Raw genomic sequence first — 20,000 nt, 5'->3', positions numbered from 1 at the left:
TGTGCGTGTGTACGTGTGTGTGTGTGTGTGTGTGTGTGTGTGTGTGTGTGTGTGTGTGTGTGTACGTGTGTGTGTGTGTGTGTGTGTGTGTGTGCACGTGTGTGCGTGATGTAATGAGCTGATATGGTGCCAGTCAGGTCAAAGGTTTGACATGTTATGAGAGGAGGAAGTAACAATCAAAATGGAATTACTGTCAGCTTCCCCCGGAATCCCAAACACTGAGGGCCCCAGGGACTGTACACGTGTGTGCACAATCCCCCTGACAGGCACATACATAGACACAGCTATTTTCGGAGCATACTGACTCTGACACACACACGCACGCACACGCGCGCAAGTAAATCCGGATGCTTTTGAAAACATTCATCGTATGTCGGGTGGAAACCTTGTATATCCAAAACAGTTACTTCTCAGGAAATGGCTATTTTCAAATGGAAATGAAATATATATAGGGCTAAATGGTGCATATATATAGGGCTTTTATCGAAAGCGCTTTACTGTACATAGATTGTGCATTACATTCACCCATTCACACACACCTATGGCGGAGGAAACCATGCAAGGCACCAACCTGCACATCGGGAGCAATCTGGGGTTGTGAGTCTTGGTCAAGGACACTTAGACACTAACTCTGGGGGAGCCCGGAATCGAGCTGGGAATTAACCTCACGGTTTCCCCATCCATCCATTCTACCTGCCTTTCTTTCTTTTTTTTGTTATTTTTTCTTCTTCTCCTTTTCTCTCCCTTTCTTTTTTCTTTACCGGCCTTTCCCCATCCATCCATTCTACTGGCCTTTCCCCATCCATCCATTCTACTGGCCTTTCCCCATCCAGCCATTCTACTGGCCTTTCCCCATCCATCCATTCTACTGGCCTTTCCCCATCCATCCATTCTACCGGCCTTTCCCCATCCAGCCATTCTACTGGGCCTGGCCTTTCCCCATCCATCCATTCTACTGGCCTTTCCCCATCCATCCATTCTACTGGCCTTTCCCCATCCATCCATTCTACTGGCCTTTCCCCATCCATCCATTCTACCGGTCTTTCCCCATCCATCCATTCTACTGGCCTTTCCCCATCCATCCATTCTACTGGCCTTTCCCCATCCATCCATTCTACTGGCCTTTCCTCATCCAGCCATTCTACTGGCCTTTCCCCATCCAGCCATTCTACTGGCCTTTCCCCATCCATCCATTCTACTGGCCTTTCCCCATCCATCCATTCTACCGGCCTTTCCCCATCCATCCATTCTACTGGCCTTTCCCCATCCAGCCATTCTACCGGCCTTTCCCCATCCATCCATTCTACTGGCCTTTCCCCATCCATCCATTCTACTGGCCTTTCCCCATCCATCCATTCTACTGGCCTTTCCCCATCCATCCATTCTACTGGCCTTTCCCCATCCATCCATTCTACTGGCCTTTCCCCATCCATCCATTCTACTGGCCTTTCCCCATCCATCCATTCTACTGGCCTTTCCCCATCCATCCATTCTACCGGCCTTTCCCCATCCATCCATTCTACTGGCCTTTCCCCATCCATCCATTCTACTGGCCTTTCCCCATCCATCCATTCTACTGGCCTTTCCCCATCCATCCATTCTACTGGCCTTTCCCCATCCATCCATTCTACTGGCCTTTCCCCATCCATCCATTCTACCGGCCTTTCCCCATCCATCCATTCTACCGGCCTTTTCCCATACAGCCATTCTACCGGCCACTCTACTGGCTCCCATAGTGTCTGAAGTGGTTAATGTAACTAGTAACTAATGTTTTCAAGTGTAGTGGAGTAGAAGTACAATATTTGGATCCGAGATGTAGTGGAGTAGAAGTAAAGGTGTTTGTTAGTTAGTTTCTGTACTTACCACCACTCCACATACGGTAGCAGCATTATACATGGGATTAGACATCAAGTTGTGTCAACATGCTGTACATGAGATCAAGTGCAAACAGAACGTCAACATATTTGTCAGATTCAACCACATAGTCCACAAGTTTAACTATTACAGGTATCACAGAAATATGGATATTGTCAGGTGGAAACATCATATTCAAATTCAAAAGCAGCAGCGTTTCGAGCTTGTACATATGCTACTTTTGTATGAAACTGTAGAGTGTAGACTAGAGCATTATTTACAGAGAGAAAAAAGTGAGGTTTCTGCATTGTGCAGGTCAGCCCCACCTCCACTGCTGCGCGGTGTTTGGTGTGTGTAACAACAGACGGTAAGGAAGGCTGCCAGGTGGATCCTCACAACCCCTCTGATCGGAGATGAATGTATCCATCTGGAACTCATTATTATGCCTCCATTGTTTTACAACGACCTATGTTTACCACTCGCCGGCTCCATCCTGACATCGAATTAGAATTAATTTAGACGCATACTGGGTGAAAAAATATTTTCGCCAGTGAATTAGCCCTTATAACTAAACTTCTTTGCATGTTTAACTATTTTGAAAAACATTTTTGAATAGTTCAAATAGCCAATCTACAAGCTCACAACATGTCGAAGGCAAAAGAGTTTAGGGATAAGTGGTACGGCATGGTGAAAATAGGGCCCTAGGTGACATGCAGCTCAACAGCATGTGCGTGTGCTTATGTTTATAATCATGTATGACAACATTACAACAAGTAGTATTATAGAAGTATAACCCAACAAGCCAAATTACGTCATGATAACGTTATGATGACGTCCTCCAGTGACTCCGGTGACGTTCAGGACTAAGCCATATCACAGCCCATATGGGGATGATCTTTACGTCATTTCCAGGACGTCTTCACCAGATTAAATAATATAGCTTATTCTGGGCCAGATTTGACTAGTTACTGTATGATATGACTTAAATTGATCTGGCCACGATCTGACTCTTTCTGATTCATCCAGGGACCTCTGTCTTAGTGGGTGAAATTTAAGTTGGTTGAAATCAGGTGATATTCTGGGCCAGATTTGACTAGTCTTGGTTTGACTTGATCTGGCCCCAATCGAGACGTCACTAATTCATCCAGGTCCTGACCGTGCTTGCTGGGAAGTGCTGGTCATAATGAATTATAAGCTCAGCGGAACAGCACCATACTTAGTCTGTAGCCTATATATATGCTGATTACATGGTCATTGTTCCACTGCAAACAACTGTTTATCCAATATACCAGCATTGAGCAGTGTATAAGTTTGTACGTTTGAACAATATACTGAATCCCTTACCTGTTCATTCTCAAGTCATTTTGGATAAGATGAGTGTAAGATCACCAGTGAACCGCCTAAACGATCAATTATTTTCTTTGTGAATTCTATTTTTGGAATCTACCGGATTTATTTTTAAATCAATTGAAAATGGTAAATAGTGCATGTATATAGCGCCTTGGATAAGGCGTGCTTTTCAATGTGTGTTACATTCACAAATTCATACAGACACAGCAGAGGAAACCATGCAAGGCACCAACCTGCTCATCGGAAGCATAGGGGTTCAGTGTCTTGCTCAAGGACACTTTGACACTAACTCTGGGGGAGCCTGGGATTGAACTGGGAACCTCAAATATCTTCACCGAAAATGTCTGCCAAATGTTCACCTATCATGGATGACCAGTTATGGTGGGGTTATTATTGTTGTCAGTATAAGTGATTCTGCGTGTAACATTTAGGTAAAATCCCTCAGGAGACAGACAGCATGATGTTCTCTGACACATGAAATCAATGTAGACAGTCAATCTCTGGATTTGATGGATTGAAAGTGAACTTGACAACCCTTGACATGACCGGCCTTTTTAATTGGTTAAATTGGGTGTTTGGACGCATGTGATGAAGCAAAAGTGTGTGTGTGTGTGTGTGTGTGTGTGTGTGTGTGTGTGTGTGTGTGTGTGTGTGTGTGTGTGTGTGTGTGTGTGTGTGTGTGTGTGTGTGTGTGTGTGTGTGTGTGTGTGTGTGTGTGTGTGTGTGTGTGTGTGTGTGTGTGTGTGGCAGGTGGGTTCTCACTGACAAGGGGCTGATTTGACAGGGTCAGTTTGATGGCTGATAACAACCCTCTCCTCCTGCCAGAACCCTGTATCCACCTCACCACCTCACCACCCACCATGCTTGCATTTTTCACATTATGCCTGTTATAGCGCCACTAGGATGGATGCCATACATTGCACAAAAAAAAGTTATCTTTACATTACAAAATAAAATAAAACTTCAGATCGGTACACATTATCTCTGTGGTCAAGTGATCAAAGTGGTCAAAGTGGTATCTGCACGACTTGATTGTTCATGTCACGGTCCGCTCCTCCTTTCCTGTCTACCTTGTTTGCTGTTCCCTGCCTTGGCTCACCTCCCTGTATTATTGTAACCTGCAGTCTCCTGTGTTCTGTTTCTCTGTTAGCCTATCCCAGTGTTGATTGTCTGTTTCAGTTCACCTGCGTCTAATTAGTTCTTGTCTATATATCCATGTGTATTCAGTTCCTTGTCAGTTTGTCATCGTAAATGATGTGGTCAGTTCTAGTTTGTGTCTTCTACTATATTTGAAGTTCCTTGTTATTTTCCCAGTGTGAGTTTTGAGAATTTAAACCTCTTGAACATTCACTTCTCTGCCTGTGCCTGGTCGTTTTTGAGTCCTATAAACCTCCGACACTGTGACAATTAAATTCCGATTAGATTGGCTTCCAAAGCTTGCAGGAGTGGCCCGTTTTGCACAAAATGCCACAAATCATGAAACAATTGACTCTGCAACAGATGTGCTGCGTCGCATTGGGTGTAATTAGACTTTCACGGCAAGCGGCGGCAAGAAAACGCTAGCCTCACTTCTGGGGTTCTAAACATCTGGTTGATGCATTTTCACGCTAGTGACCGGCTTCAACTTGTAGCGTGGGCAAAGCGTTTACGGTTTACGAGTGGATTGATGCAAATCAGTGTTGTTTTTGGCAGCAAATTTCTATTTTAGTTTTAGTCATAGTCTCTTGAATAGTTTTCACTTAGTTTTAGTCACCTTTTAGTCACCTGGAATGTTCTAGTGTTTAGTCTAGTTTTAGTCAACTAAATGTCATACGATTTTAGTCGACTAAATCTACAGTTGATTTAGTCGACTAAAATGTGATTGTATATCTGCTATTTTCAGCATGCAACCCAGCATAAAACTGGATCTCTTGTCCACTAGTCCCTTGCTAACATTTTAGTCTAGTTTTTATTTGTTGACGAAATTGTCAGTATATTTAGTCTTAGTTTTAGTCATCATAGATTTGTTTTTATTTAGTTTTTATTTAGTTTTAGTCAGTAAAAAAAGGTAGTCGACGAACATTTTTCGTCTTAGTTTTAGTCGACGAAAACAACACTGATGCAAATGTGTGCCTCACAATTTGTAGTTCTGTAGCTGGCAATGTGACCGCTGCATAATCGGCTTCCTCTCCCCCTCCCCCCTCCCGTCAGGTGAACGGACGGGACTACTCCAAGGCTGGCGCAGAAGACTCCGTAGTGGACGCCATCAGACGAGAGCCAATCGTAGTCCATGCAGTTCTCCGACGGACTCCCGGCGGCGCGACGGCAGTCACCACCCGCAACCGTGCCAGCGGCATGCCACAGGAAGTGTGCGTGGCGGACGTCTGCACCCAGACGGACATCACCTTCGAGCACATCATGGCGCTGGCCAAGCTTCGCCCTGCCACGCCGCCCGTCCCCGACATATGTCCCTTCCTCCTGTCTGACAGGTGAGAGCCCACCTTCATTCTGGTCTCGCATTTCCTATTTATGTTTTAATCTACACAAAAACTAATTTGGACACCGACATTTTTTAAATATTTTGGACCTCAATATGAAATTATATTTTAGTATATCGACCAAACAGACAGACAGACAGGCCTACCGCTGGGATTTCTCAACAAAATGAGAACATAGAATAAAACTTATTTTAAACTACTTATTTCCTCTCTTTTTTTGGAGTGCTCGGATCTCCTCATCCTTAAACACTTTGAGGGCTTTATATTAATAGTTTAATTACCTTTGGAGCATACGCCGAAGTATTTGCACCTTTGATCCATGAAAATCCCCCTGAAAATAGTCCCATGGCTTGTTGTGGAACCGAAAAATTATCCAGAGTCGTGATGCGGAAGAGCAACGAGCAGTGAGGGCTGTTGGAGCCCAGTGAAAACTACCGTTCCACTTGCATTGAACTCATTTTCCCAGAAGCCATTGCAGCCCAGTTCACCACTCGATTTCCGGTTACGTCATCATAACGTGTCGTCACCAGGTCCGCGACAAATCCGCTATTTATTTTTAATTATAAAAAATCAGCTAATTAAACACAAAACAAATAGCGGGTTTAGCGTATTAGGCAGGGGAAGAACATGGATGGATTATAATGCGGGTTTAGCAGGTTATGTAGTCAATGTGTTCGCTGATCCTATAAGCACTGTACACTTTTGAGACGTGTTTATCTCCTGTGAGCACCCGGTTGTTTTTTCTAATGAATGGAAAACATGGTCGGCATCGCAAACACAACACCTGTGAGTGAGAGCTCACTGTATTTATGTTCCTTTGTGTTTGAACTCCACTGTCGCCTCAGCCGGGAATTTGACCAAACCGTCTACAGCAACCGTTCCCGGCGGTCGAGTTTCATCCACGACGCGTGTGGTGTTACTTAAGCATGAGGTCACTCATGGTGACAGTTGAGCAGGCGGTGGCACTTTAGCTGGCGGTGATGACCTGTCTGAGCTGTCGCGTCTCGTTGTCAAGTAGAATGGCCAGTGCCCAGTGACAACTGATTATTACTGAGACTTTCACAGTTTATATTTACATAATATCCTCCAAACCTTGACCTTTTAACACTACATGATCACACCACAATGCGGTGAAACGCAACACGCTGTGAGCTTGTAGATTGGCTATTTTCCGGTGAAGAGATTTGGTCAATTGATTGTAATCGGTAAATATAAATGAAATAGTTTTGCCTGTTCATTTTAATATTTCAAGCCTGGAAATGCCGTACTTTCTCCTCAAGAAACTGACCTCTGGTTGCTCTGTGGCCCCTCCATTGTTTTTGCTCATATCCCCCCCCCCCCCCCCCCCCCCCCCACACACACACACACACACACACACACACACCCCTGAAGTGGGCTAACTAATGTCCAGTTAATGTTATTATGCAGAGCCATGAGCTGCACGCAATAATTGTTTCTGCGTGCTACACATTCATTTTCTTTAATGGGGGGACCTTTTCTGGGCGATTAAAAGCCAATGGGCTTAGTGCGGGAAGGCACGCTGCGCTACATCTATCCTCTGGGACTATTTATAGGTCTGGGTCTGCAAATGAAATCAATTTTTTGCCCTATAAAACAGAAATCCGGCGGTCAGTGCAGGTGATAGAGTAGCAGCTAGCACGGTGAGAGGTTACTGCTCAGATGGATTGGCTGTTAGATGGCAGAATGGGTCATGTCTGTGTTGTCATGCAGCACGGCTTGGGCACTAATGCCGTCCTCTTCCTCCCCATTATCTATTAATTTATTCATATTTTATTCAAATAATATTGCCGTGTTTTCATGCCTTTCATGTCGGTATATCTTCTGTTTATGTCTTGTTGTCAATGGCCATTGGCTCTTTGTTAGTGTGATGTTGTCATTCTTATCCTGGGGGGACATGTACTGCACATCATCACTGTCAGGTGGAAACCTTGTACTGTATGTCCAAAACGGTTACTTTCCAGGAAATGGTCAAAATAACCATGTTGGATCCAATGTATTATTATGTATTATTTAGTCAAAAGCTCTTGTTAATATTTTTCATTTGTTCAATATCCCACACACAGTCCCACACACACACAGTCTCACACACACACAGTCTCACACACACACACACACACACACACACACACACACACACACACACACACACACACACACACACACACACACACAATGTTCCCGGCCATAATACAGATAGATGCAGAAGTGGTTAAAGTGCTGAAAGGAGAGAAAGTAATCTGACATGTCTGTCTGTCTTTCTCGCTCTAGCTGCCATTCCATTCACACCATGGAGCATGAGTTCTTTGAGTGTCCAGAGTATCTCTCCAACATGCCAGCGGAGGCGGAGAGAACAGACAACTATGAGTATGAGGTACATCCACGTGAACGCTGCATTCACTGCAATACACTATAGTTATGCTGTTTTTTTCCTGTTTTTCCTATAAGCTGATTATTTATTATTGATTAAGTGTCAGAGTTTGGAAGGGCTTGTTTTCAATAACACAACATTTCACTGCCTCCTGCATTATGTGACATTTAGAAACAGGTGGTACGCAGGACGGTTGAGTGATTTCCAACGAGCATTTTGGTTATACAGGATTGGTTGTAGATTGGCTATGTTATGCGATGGTTTTCCGCACAACACAGATGCTGGTGGTTAAAGTGGTTAAACGCAATAACACAATATATACTTTCTATAATAGTGTTATTCTGAGCCATGTAGAATATTTGTGCGGTGTGCATCTACCACCATACAATGGAGAACACACAGTCCAAGGTTATAGCCTCAAATAAATTTCCACGCACAGCAACGAGCTGCTGCTGAAAGGGACAAGTGTCTTGTTAGCTCTTATCTGGGACCGATACACGAGGTCCTTCGCAGCCCCGAGGGGTGGAGGTCATTTACTTGCAATGAATGAATGGAAGTAAAAAACACTCTCAGGGTCTGAAGGTCTTTCCTTTCTACATATTCCACGCCGTCCTTCAGAAATAAAATAATTTAGTACTCGAAAACCGAGCTGGAAACTGAGTGGAGCTTATTGTTGAATTCTTCAGGAACAGTGTGGCACTCACTTGACAAAGAAGGCAATCGAGTTCAACCAACCTCTGTTCTTATAATGCTCAATATTTGGGTGGGTGTCCTTGTAGTTTACACTGCTGCTGCTCCATTACAGTAAAAATCCTCTGTTAATTTAGCCCTGAAGATGGATTTTTTTGTGTGTGTGCGTTCTGTATTATGTGTAATTATGTTTTGTGTGATCTTTGAGTCCCAGATGGCAACAGGAGGAAATTCAGATTTGTTCTTCTTTCTTTCATGCGTATAGTCTTATCTGTTTTTCTCCACTGTACAATCTCATACAACTAAAAAGTATTTTTTTTATTGTATCACAGTATTAGCCACAATACAAACTCCTACATAGTTGACCACAACACATGCAGCTCCATGCAATTAGACAAACAGGGGGAAATTTGCAGATTCTCGTTGGGGAAATGGGACTGTTATGTTGTTTGGCACTCCTGGAGAAAAGGAAATCAATACTGACCCCATAAATTCAGCCGATGACAGATTTCTCCAAGTGGCCGGCTTTATTGACGAGCCCTCTTGGCCTCAGTGAAACATTACCCCATTTCATTGCAATTATAATATAATGACTCATTATCCTCACAGGTCATTCTTCCATCTGAATGAAACACATGTATGGGAAAGCAGACTTATTGTTAACAAAGGTCAACAATATTAGTTAACAATTGGTCCCTATTTTGGGCATGTGGTTTTAGACAAAAAAAGGGTTAAGATTAGGGTTTGAAAATAGGGGAAACAGTGGAGGGAGTGCAAGCACATGTTTGGCTGTTTTCACTAATCGCTGTATACAACGAAGTAGGAAATTGCTTTTAAGCTGCTGCTGTAAGTGATGTCTTTAATAAAACAAGAGTTTGGGTGAAAAGGTTGAAGGTCGATTAGGCCTATATATAGATAGCATTGCTACAGTGTAGAGTGCTTGTTAAGCTGGCAGACAGTGAGTTGAGGCTAGGTGTGAGGTGAGGCTAGGTGTTGCTGATAGGTGACATGTGCTTCAGTGTCACTGGTCCACTGCTTAATAGGCACGTCCTGGTTCAGTGAACTGCATTGTGGGTCATTAGGATTCCTCTGTTGCCAGCTGTGGCCTGGCCTCTGAGATGGATAAATGGGTGGTGTGTGTGTGTGTGTGTGTGTGTGTGTGTGTGTGTGTGTGTGTGTGTGTGTGTGTGTGTGTGTGTGTGTGTGTGTGTGTGTGTGTGTGTGCACGCGTGTGCGTGTGCGTGTGCGCGTGCGTGCGCATCAGATCTCACTTACCTCTCTGCCTGTCCATGCGTGTCTAACTCAGTCGTGAATGGCTCTCCTCTCGCATGAGAGTTATGCTGACAATCTCAGGAAGGCTCTCTCCGATGTGTGTGAGCTCTGCTTTTTACACAAATGGCCCCGTAAGGGTCCTTTAACACATAGAGATTTATATTGACACAGAGGATTTGACTGTACTGTCACTGGAGTCTTTTGATACGCTTGCTTGTCAGCTCAAGCCATTGTTACGTGGAATTGTCTGTTTTCACGCTCACATTTGCCACCGTTTTATCACCACATGGGGGTTGGCATGTTGAGATGAAACGGTTTGTTCTGAATAAGATGTCCGTGATCTAAAAGAAAAGATAATCTGACATGCATGACATTGCTTTCACGGCTAGGAACATTCCTTTATGGGAAATAATTTAATTCATTAGTATTGGAGCGCATATACAGAATATTCTACCATTTGAAAGCCAACATGATTAACAGTTCAAAACCGTACTTATATTAAGATTAGTTATACACCACAATTGTCGGTTGATGAAGCCACACTTTCACAGCCTGGGTTTATTGCAAAAAGAAGAAGAAGGAAAAAAACATCCATGTTAAGTCTCTAAGCAAATGGTTTCTCTTCCTTGTATGTACAGTATAAGCTACAGACCCTTGGTTCCTGCATGTGCTTGGAAGAGAAACAACACTTTGTTTCCCATAATAATAGTAGGATAAACACAGTGATACAAGTTAGATATCGCCTAGATATCGCCTACACAATGTGTTTATACCCTACTGTTTAAGTCACAATAGCGGCTGTGAAAAAGGTCTACGCATTTATTTGTAAACTTTTTGTTTATTTAGTATGAATATCTTTGGTTTTTTTGCCAATAATTTGGGGGCACACTTGCAATACCCTTAGCCCACCAGTGGGCCTACAGGCTGGGAAGTTTGGGAACCACTAGTGTTTGCAGAAGTGATGTGTCATGGTGTTTAGTGTCGGTAGAAGAGTGACCCCCAACTAGTGGGGGAGCTCAATGTGTGGTGACACCCTGCCTGATCTCACCACTAACTTCACCTGTCAGGGACGGTACAAATCAACAAGCGTGTGTAACACTGAGTGTTGCATCGCGTTACGCATCTGCGAACAACACCAGGTCTTTTATTGAAGGTCAAGTCTGTCTCTGTGTGTGTGTGTGGGGGGGCGGGGGGGGGGGGGGGGGGGGGGGCGGCAGTGTTAAATGGCAGAAAGATTAATTACTTCCCCTGTGTCTGTGTCGCTATCCCCCCCAGCCTGCCCCAGACCCCAGCCCCTCGATAGACGCAAATCCACCTCCTTCCAAAATTTGCTCCCTCTCCCCCGCCCACAGGCGGGGCTCTCTCCATCTCCCGCTGAGACACCCCCACCATGTACACAACATCACAGGGCTGTGAAATTAATTTTGGCAAAGCGTTGTGTTGATAAAGATTAGGCCAAGCCGTTTATCGTGACATGATTACCTTTTTAACACATGGTGGGGGATCAAAGTGCAGTCATGGTGAATATTATTCACTGTAAGAGAAACAGGAATAGGGGTGGGGGTGAGCGGGGAGGGGGGCAGTTTGAGAAATGCCATCGCATGAGGTCATCAAAGGCCGACCTAACTCCCCCCCCCATACGGGAATGAACTAACGCACGCTGGGCTCTGTTTTGATATGACGGGCTTTGATGCGCTTGGGGCACGTGTGTGTGTGTGTGTGTGTGTGTGTGTGTGTGTGTGTGTATGTGTTTGTGTGTACGCATGCGTGCATGTTTTATTTGCATATATTAAGACATTAAGGAAATTAGATCCATAGAGACTTGACTATCATAAGAATGCACCTTCAATTAAAAATATAGTGGCGCTTGCGTGCGTGCGTGCCGTGCGTGCGTGCATGGGTGCATGCGAGTGAGTGAATTTCGGTTTCTTGCTGGCTCTGACTGAAGGGGTGAACAGGTAGAACATGTGACGGGCCCATGGGACATCACCCCAGAAGAGCCATTCATTTTTCATGAAAGTGCGTGCGTGCGTGCGTGCAATGTGCATTTTTTTGTGACAGACAGGTGTGTGTGAGAGAGAGAGAGACAGAGAGAGAGATGAGATGATATGAGGGGGTTTGCCTGAATCCACAGCATATAGGTCCTCATAGCATTCATTAGAATTGCAGGAGCAGCGAGACGTTTCAACTGATCAGAGGTCTTTCCTCGTCTTTGACGTCTATTCATTAGCCATCCACACAGTAATATTGTATTTTCCAAGAAAGCCAGGATTGTGGTGGGTTGAACTTCAATGCCATAACTCTGTGTGTGTGTGTGTGTGTGTGTGTGTGTGTGTGTGTGTGTGTGTGTGTGTGTGTGTGTGTGTGTGCGCGTGCGCGCGCGCGCGTGCGCGTGCGTCACAGGAAGTGGAGCTGTGTCGCCAGAGCAACAAGGAGAAGCTGGGCTTGACGCTGTGCTACAGAACGGACGATGAGGACGAACCAGCCATCTACGTCAGTCAGGTACGGTAAGCCCACTTGTAATATCCTCATGTCCCACCTGTGGGCTCCCGGGCGGCCAACAGGTTGGGAATAGTTACAGGATGCAGGGAGGAAGAATGAAAGACAGACAAGAGAATGGAATGACATTCAGATTTTCTTTAACCAATTCTTCTCAACCTGATGTTGTTCAGGAGAGATGGAAGGGGAGGGAAGGGAAGGAGAAGGAGGGGGAGAAATGGAAGTGACAGTACAACCTTAAGTAACAACTGAACAATGACAATGAGTGGGATTTATTTCATGTTCAGCTCAGGGAAATCTCATTTATTCTCCAAAATACTCCCACCCCGCTCCCTGGTGCATGCTGGATGGACTCGATCATAACCAAGCGCTCTCGACTGCATCCATGTGTGGGAGTCACGATGCACACATGGTAAAACCAAACCCACTGTCCTTGTCATCAATTCCCTCCCTTTTAAGAAGTAATTACCAGATAGCGCCAATTCCCATTTGGATTCTGCGTCCTTTTTTAAAACCAAATGCCAGAATGCCTACCAACAGAATTATCATGGAATTATTTCAGTCAAACATTGACTGAAAATTAGCTGCCTGCACGGCTAGGAAGGAACTCAAGTTTGAAATGGGATTCTTCCCCGCCTCGCCTCCTCATTTCTCGTTCCCGTCCCACTCGTTTTAATTGAGGTCTTTAATTAGTCTTGACTTAACAACCCTTCCCCGTCTCCTGCCGGGTGTTAAATGACACATTCTCCTTTCCCATCATCCCCTCATGCACACCCAACACACTAAACAAAGAGGTGTCTGGAGAGAGGGAGTAAGGCGCACAAAGGATGATGGAAATGAACTGCAACTTGGGGAAGGCTTTGAGAATTATTGTAGGAAGAAACTCATATGTCTAAGTATGTTTTTGAAATGCTATATATATATATATATATATATATATATATAGAGAGAGAGAGAGAGAGACACAGAGAGAGAGAGAGAGAGAGAGAGAGAGAGAGAGAGAAAGGAAACAAAGAAATGAAAAAATGGGACACCTATGCCTAAAAAAATGATTAACACCCCACAAATTAAACGTATTGAAAACATATTACTAATATTTAAAGGAGAATTCCATGCTAGAAGGCTTTCTTACCTTTATTTGTAGTTGTTACGTCCCCACCAAAGAGGTCCAGGTGTTATTCTGTGCAAAAGCGCATTATTAAGCCCTCAATTAATTGAATTGAATTGCATTGAATTGAATGGGGCATTGGGGTGTTGTGCTAATTCACTTATTTCCATCGCTCAAAAATCTATATTTTATATCCTCTCTTGATAATGTAAATAGTATCCCAAGCGGCACAATTTACAATACTTATTTCAATGGAAATAAGCAAATTAGCACAAAACCCAACCTCCATTGAGGGCTTATATTATAGGGGAAATAGCCAATAATGCACTTTTGCACAAAATAACACTAACTCTAAGAAAGCCTTCTAGCATGGAATTCTCCTTTAACAGCATTATCAACTCTTGAATCTCAAATGTTTCCTGAATCATATTTCTCTCTCTCTCTCTCTCTCTCTCTCTCTCTCTCTCTCTCTCTCTCTCTCTCTCTCTCTCTCTCTCTCTCTCTCTCTCTCTCTCTGAGAATATGTGGTTATGGACAGATAAATCATTATTACACAAAGGCTCCTTATTTGGAAAATCCTATGCCTAGAGGAGGCTCAAAGCATTAGTGAGTCTATTAGATGATATGATTACTTTGACTTCAGGTGCTGTTTCAATCCAATTACAGACGGCAGGGCTCAGCGCGGGGATTATGGGTGCCGTCTCGATAATTAAACAATGTCCCGTTTAAAAGGACACAACAGTACGTTCCGTTTCTTTCTGCTACAATTTCAAAAGTACTTGGAGGTGCACGTGCACGTGCTTCTGCATGTGCACGTGGGCCGCACATCCCGCCCTTCCCCTGGTGTTTCTCCTGTTCTTCTAAAAGAAGATGGTAAAAAACATGCAGCACCGTATGAAAATAAATAAAAGGCGGCTAATCCCGCATCTCAACAGCCTGCGAGAACAAGTGTGCTACCGCACCTCCTGATAAAAAGGATCGAAATGCTAATCCTCGCCTCATTAAAATGCATGTGGGTAATGTTTGCATGACTTTGGGTATAGCTACAGTTTCTCTTTCTCTAGCTCTCCTTTCTTCTTACTCTCTTCTTTCCCGTTTCCAGTAAGTTTTTGTTTTCTCTTTTGATAACAACGGGAGGGACAACAAAACGCACTGGAGCATTTGTTGAGGATGCTGGCAGGCAGCGATGTTTGTTGTTGGGCTGGCGTACCAGCGGCGGCTGATATGCATCCCTCTGGGACGTGTTGTAGGAAATAAAATAGGAGACGTTGATTGTGTTCAACTGAGATGCATCTGCGTGCCTGCGGCATAATCTACTGTGACTTCTGCAAACGTCTCAGTCAGTCTCTTGCTCCGTATCTTGGCCCCTCTCTTATCCTACAGTGTCTTCCTGCAGTAAAACCCAGAAAATTAACAACTCAGAGAGTGCACCAATGTAACCATAATGGTCCATTTGGTTTCATTGGTACACTCTCTGAGTTACAAATGGATACATTAAATAACACTGGTGATTTTTATTGGGTACAGTACTTCCCTCTCCCTCAGTGGTGTAATGGTGTTTTTTTTATTCTGTACCACAGCATTTTAATGACGTCACGCGCACGGCACGTGCCTACAGTAGTTTATAGTGTATGAGTGGACACAAACACAAAACAAAAGTAGACTTCAAATAATCAGACAACGTCTTTACTGCGCTGCAGTAGCGAAACTAAAAAGTTTGCTTTGGACAAATCTCTTTGATGGAGGCTGGAGGCATCATGCAGGCATTCTTGTTGCATGCATAACACCACAGAAACAGTAGCCTACTGTCTTGGAGCCATACTGCTGTGTTGCTTACCGTGTATGTAGAACGTTGAGGTAAACAGTTAAACCTCTTGTTATGCAAAGTAGTGCCATTTGATGCCAATTGAGCAACCAAGGTACAGTATGTCTCCCCCATATCTTTCCCCAAGTCTGATCGAACCCTACAAACCCTCCCATGCACTCAGATCAGCCAACGCAGGGAAGCTGGAAGTACCTTCAATAAAAACAACGCTCCACACGTCCCAAACTCTTCTCCTCTCTTCTGGCTCCAAAACTATGGAATTCACTTCCCATTGCAATCAGAACTGCAGAATCACACCCAATCTTCCGCCGTAGACGTAGCACTTGCCGTACCACTTGCCCTAGCCCCAACGATCTTATGCAAAGGTGCAACTTATCTAACTTAGATGGCATTTTATGTAGACAATCCACTGTTAGGTTCTTAGCTTATGTATGATTCATGATGACACGCATTTGTTCTTGCTTATACTGTAAATCGCTCTGGATTAAGAGCATCTGCTAAATACCTAAATTGTACATTGATTTGGGTGTATTGACAGTTTTGACACGTTGTTAATTGTAGGGGGGCACGCTCACCGCCGGTAAACCTGTTATGTAAGTGACCACGGGGTACGCGTGTGCACGTTCTGTTCCGTGCACGTCACATTTTTTGTACCACGCCGTGGTACGGCGTGGTGCATCGAGCCACCGAGCCACTGCTCTACCTACTGTTCCCTTACAATCTCTCTCACTCTTTCCCTCCACTTTCCCTCCGCTCATTTATGTGATGAAAGGGCCTCAGCATGGCACGTTACCCATGTGATGAGGAAAGAAATCCCCGCAAATGAATGAAGCAGAGCAAACACAAGAAGCGAGTCGATTCGGGTTTTTTCTCTCGCCATTACGATGTATTTGCTCCCCGATATGGCACTGCCGGATGGCTATGTTGTTGACACAATTCGGGCACGGGCGCTTCGCCATCACAGGCCACATCGCCAAGCTTAATAAACCCCCACAAACACGGAATATGGAATAATGAAATCCACAAGCTGTCATATCTACAATTCCCCTTCATCTCGGTTCCCCGTTCTGTTTGAGCTGCCGCTGGAACGGCTGACTGCTCGCTCTTGTGATTGGAAATGCAATATTATTATTTCTTTTTTTTTTCTTCCTACACCCAGCCCCCCACCGCCGTCCCTACCCCCCTCGCCTGTTGTGGGTCTCATATCGCAGCCGTCCTTTGCATAACTCATAACTTCTTTTCCTCACTCTTGCTTGGATTGGAAGGTTGATTTGGTTTCCCCTGTGCGACGAGAAAGGTTGATGGCCCCTTGAAACCGGGGATTTCTTTAAAGAAAGAACACGACATAGGCATCAAAATTAATACATCACCCACTGTGACCACAGGATAGTGAGAAAAGGGAAGATTAAAGCACATTCCTGGAAAACCTTACAGGTTCTCGTCGCTGTCGGGTGGAAACCTTGTATTTCCAAAGCTGTTACTGTTCAGGAGATGGAAGTAACAAACCTGGAAGGACGCAATGTGAGCCTGTAGATCCACTATTTTCACTACCCAACCTTGTACTTTAAAGTAACGTCAAAATCAAAAGTTGAACAAGCTATAAGGACATACAAGGTTTCTGCCAGACAATAACAATTTGCAGATAATATGGAGGAGGCGGGGTTGCCCGCCGGCACTGCTACACCTCTGGCACTGGCAGGGAAAACAGCAACGGTGATAAATCTCAGTCTTGTGCATCGCTAGCTTATCTATTGTCACACTAAAGGACACACTGAATATAGGTTACAAAGGGAACCGTGCATACGGTGACTTTTTCCTTTTTTGTCACCACTGTTGATTTGTGTTCTTGTGTTGTTCTGCTAGGTGGAGCCTAACAGCATAGCAGCGAGAGACGGGCATATCAAAGAGGGAGATCGCATCCTACAGGTGTGTGCTTTTTATCTCTGTTGACAAAGGCAGTGCACACAAGGACGCCTTATTAACGCACATATATAAGTTGACACACACGCACACGCACACGCACACACATACACACACACACACACACACGCACACGCACACACAGCGTGAGCACGCACACAAACACACACATATGCGGGCATATAGATAATAATGCTCAAATGTCAGCAGACGATAATGCACAGTATATGTTTATCTCTGAACGTCTCGCAGAAAATTGAAAGGGTACACACATCAGCTGTCAGGGTGCTGGATTAGGATATAATCATTAGAAAAGAATAATAGAACAGTGTTTCTCAATTTTTGGCGGGCCATCCAAAGCTATCCAATACCGCTACCGCTTCCCACAAAATGACTGCTGTACACCAACACACATCACCGATATGTTATCTTCCATCGAAACGCACACACAGACACAGCTGTGCCACTGCCAGTTGTAATGCAGCCATTTTATGGCCCGGCCAGGCCATTGTCTTCAGTGTAGCGGGCAGCATGCATATTTTATCGCCACACTTTAGCAGGGAGATTAAAGTCCTTAATGCTGGTTAGCAGGTACTACATCACTCTGTAGCACCTCTTGAGTCCTGTTTCCCTCTCTTTCCGTCTGTCTCACACCTTCTCTCTCCCATCTGTCTCACACACCTCTCTCTCTCTCTCTCTCTCTCTCTCTCTCTCTCTCTCTCTCTCTCTCTATGGGGGCATAGGTGGTTATTTTTTTCATAATGTACCTTTTCCCTTCCTAAAAATGTAATGAAGTCATAAATATTGGTCATGAGTCATGAGTACCTATCCACAAATAATGTGCGTGTGTGCGTGCGTGAATGCAAAACTTGTGCTTAACGTTACTTAAGGGTGGGTACTTTGGGCCGGCCGGTGCGGCTGCGGTGCCCTCCTATGGTTGTCGCGCCATGTGCAAGTCCCTGGGTTGGCGCACGCGTCGCTTTTCTACACTCCCAGCCGGGGCGGGCGGTCCTCGGACCACGGACCCCACCGACTTTTATGACACAAATCTCGTACGGGGGTCCCAGGCACAAACTCTTTTTAGATGGGGGTCTCCACTCTGCAGGCAAATACATTTAAAAAAAATCACACTTGTGTGACGTTTGCGGTGCTCTTATTCATCATCATACATACATCACATTCCGTGCTCAGCCAATCAAATCATTTCCATTGTCAGACAGACAGACAGACAGACAGACAGACAGACAGACCTGTGAGTGGCTCCACAGCTCAAAAAATAACTAAATACATAAATAAGAAGACACTTTTAGAACATATCCCTGGCCATGGACATACCTAACAATAGACGCCTTTTTTGTTTTGTTTAGTCTTTTTCCTTGTCCCCAGAATGACAAACAGACACAGTCCGATCCAGACTGGCATTCAAATTGCCAATTCATGATATCTTTAATGTGTGGGTCCTAGAAAAAAATAAAAATATATAAACTAGGCACACACAACATCCCTGCATACTGTACCTTTCTGCATAACAATTATTTCCCATCCGCCGCTCTCCCCTACAAGCTGTGCTCCTCTGTGTCGCAAAGTGTTTCCCAATAGTGTGAGTGATTGGGCGGGGGAAGTCGGGGGGCTCGACTGTTACTGCTGGCCCTATTATCTCCTCCTGACAGTCCCATTACTCTAGTGAGGAAAAGATGAACGCCACCTGTCATGGAGGAGTTAATTGTATGTCTGGATGTGGGGGGGGGGGGGGGGGGGCAGAGAGAGAGAGAGAGAGAGAGAGAGAGAAACATCAGTGGCATGCTACCTGTACCACATCAAGCCTTTGTCATGGAATGCTGAGAGAGACCAGTTATGCTCTCAATAAAACAACAAGCTTGTTTTAGTCTTGTTAACATTTTTTATAGCAGGTTATTTAGACAGATGCAAGGTTCATAATGTTTACCTGGTATCTATAGTTTCAATGTTGTACAGGTTATTATTTTATAAATGGGAGAGATATATATAGGGAGAGCTAGAGAGTGCAAGCGAGAGCAGAGGAAGGTGGATAACGAGGATGAGAGGGTGATGGGGCACGTCTCAGATTATGTGTTTACCCAAAACAGTGGAGCAATTTCAACATTTTCTGACAAAATAATAATAATAGTAATAATGATTTCAGAAACATTAGAAAAAGGCCAACTTCATTTTCATAATTGCTCCTCACTAATGCTCATCATAAAATTAACTTTGTTCCTTTTTTTGTGTTAATGTGAGAACAATGTATTTACATTATAATATTTCCAAGAATAGAAACCCCTGTTTTTGTTAGGATTGCCCATCATTTTATCACTGGCATGCAGGTTTCTGAACTGTCCACAGCTCTCCTGTGAGACCGAATAGACGAACATGGTACCATAATATCATGAGCATTAGTGACAACCATTTACCAATATGTTGAAAATGGGTGATTCAATTATCATGTATTTTTGTAGGTTTGTGTTCCGGGTAGGTCTCGAGATTTGAACAATTTGGGGAACTCCTGGTTTAGAACAAAGAGAAATCAAAGAATGGCATTTTAGTTTCGTATTGCTCACCCTTGCACTACTGTAGTTCCACTAAGACAAATCAAAGATG

General features: G+C 44.2%; 1 protein-coding gene across 1 annotated transcript in view; it reads left to right on the top strand.

The window, feature by feature from the left end:
• pdzrn4 (PDZ domain containing ring finger 4) overlaps positions 1-20,000 on the top strand; it is a gene marked incomplete at its 3' end in the record, with an annotated part of 46,473 nt that overhangs the window by 22,862 nt on the left and 3,611 nt on the right. The window contains exons 2-5 of the mRNA XM_080756927.1: positions 5,395-5,672; positions 7,971-8,073; positions 12,436-12,534; positions 17,328-17,390. Coding sequence (XP_080613053.1) covers positions 5,395-5,672; positions 7,971-8,073; positions 12,436-12,534; positions 17,328-17,390 — 543 coding nt within the window. The remainder of the gene's footprint in view (positions 1-5,394; positions 5,673-7,970; positions 8,074-12,435; positions 12,535-17,327; positions 17,391-20,000) is intronic.

The sequence above is a fragment of the Protomyctophum bolini genome (genome assembly GCF_963924005.1).
Source record: "Protomyctophum bolini genome assembly, chromosome: 23".
Classification (NCBI taxonomy): domain Eukaryota; kingdom Metazoa; phylum Chordata; class Actinopteri; order Myctophiformes; family Myctophidae; genus Protomyctophum; species Protomyctophum bolini.
This window is presented reverse-complemented; position numbering and strand designations above follow the sequence as displayed.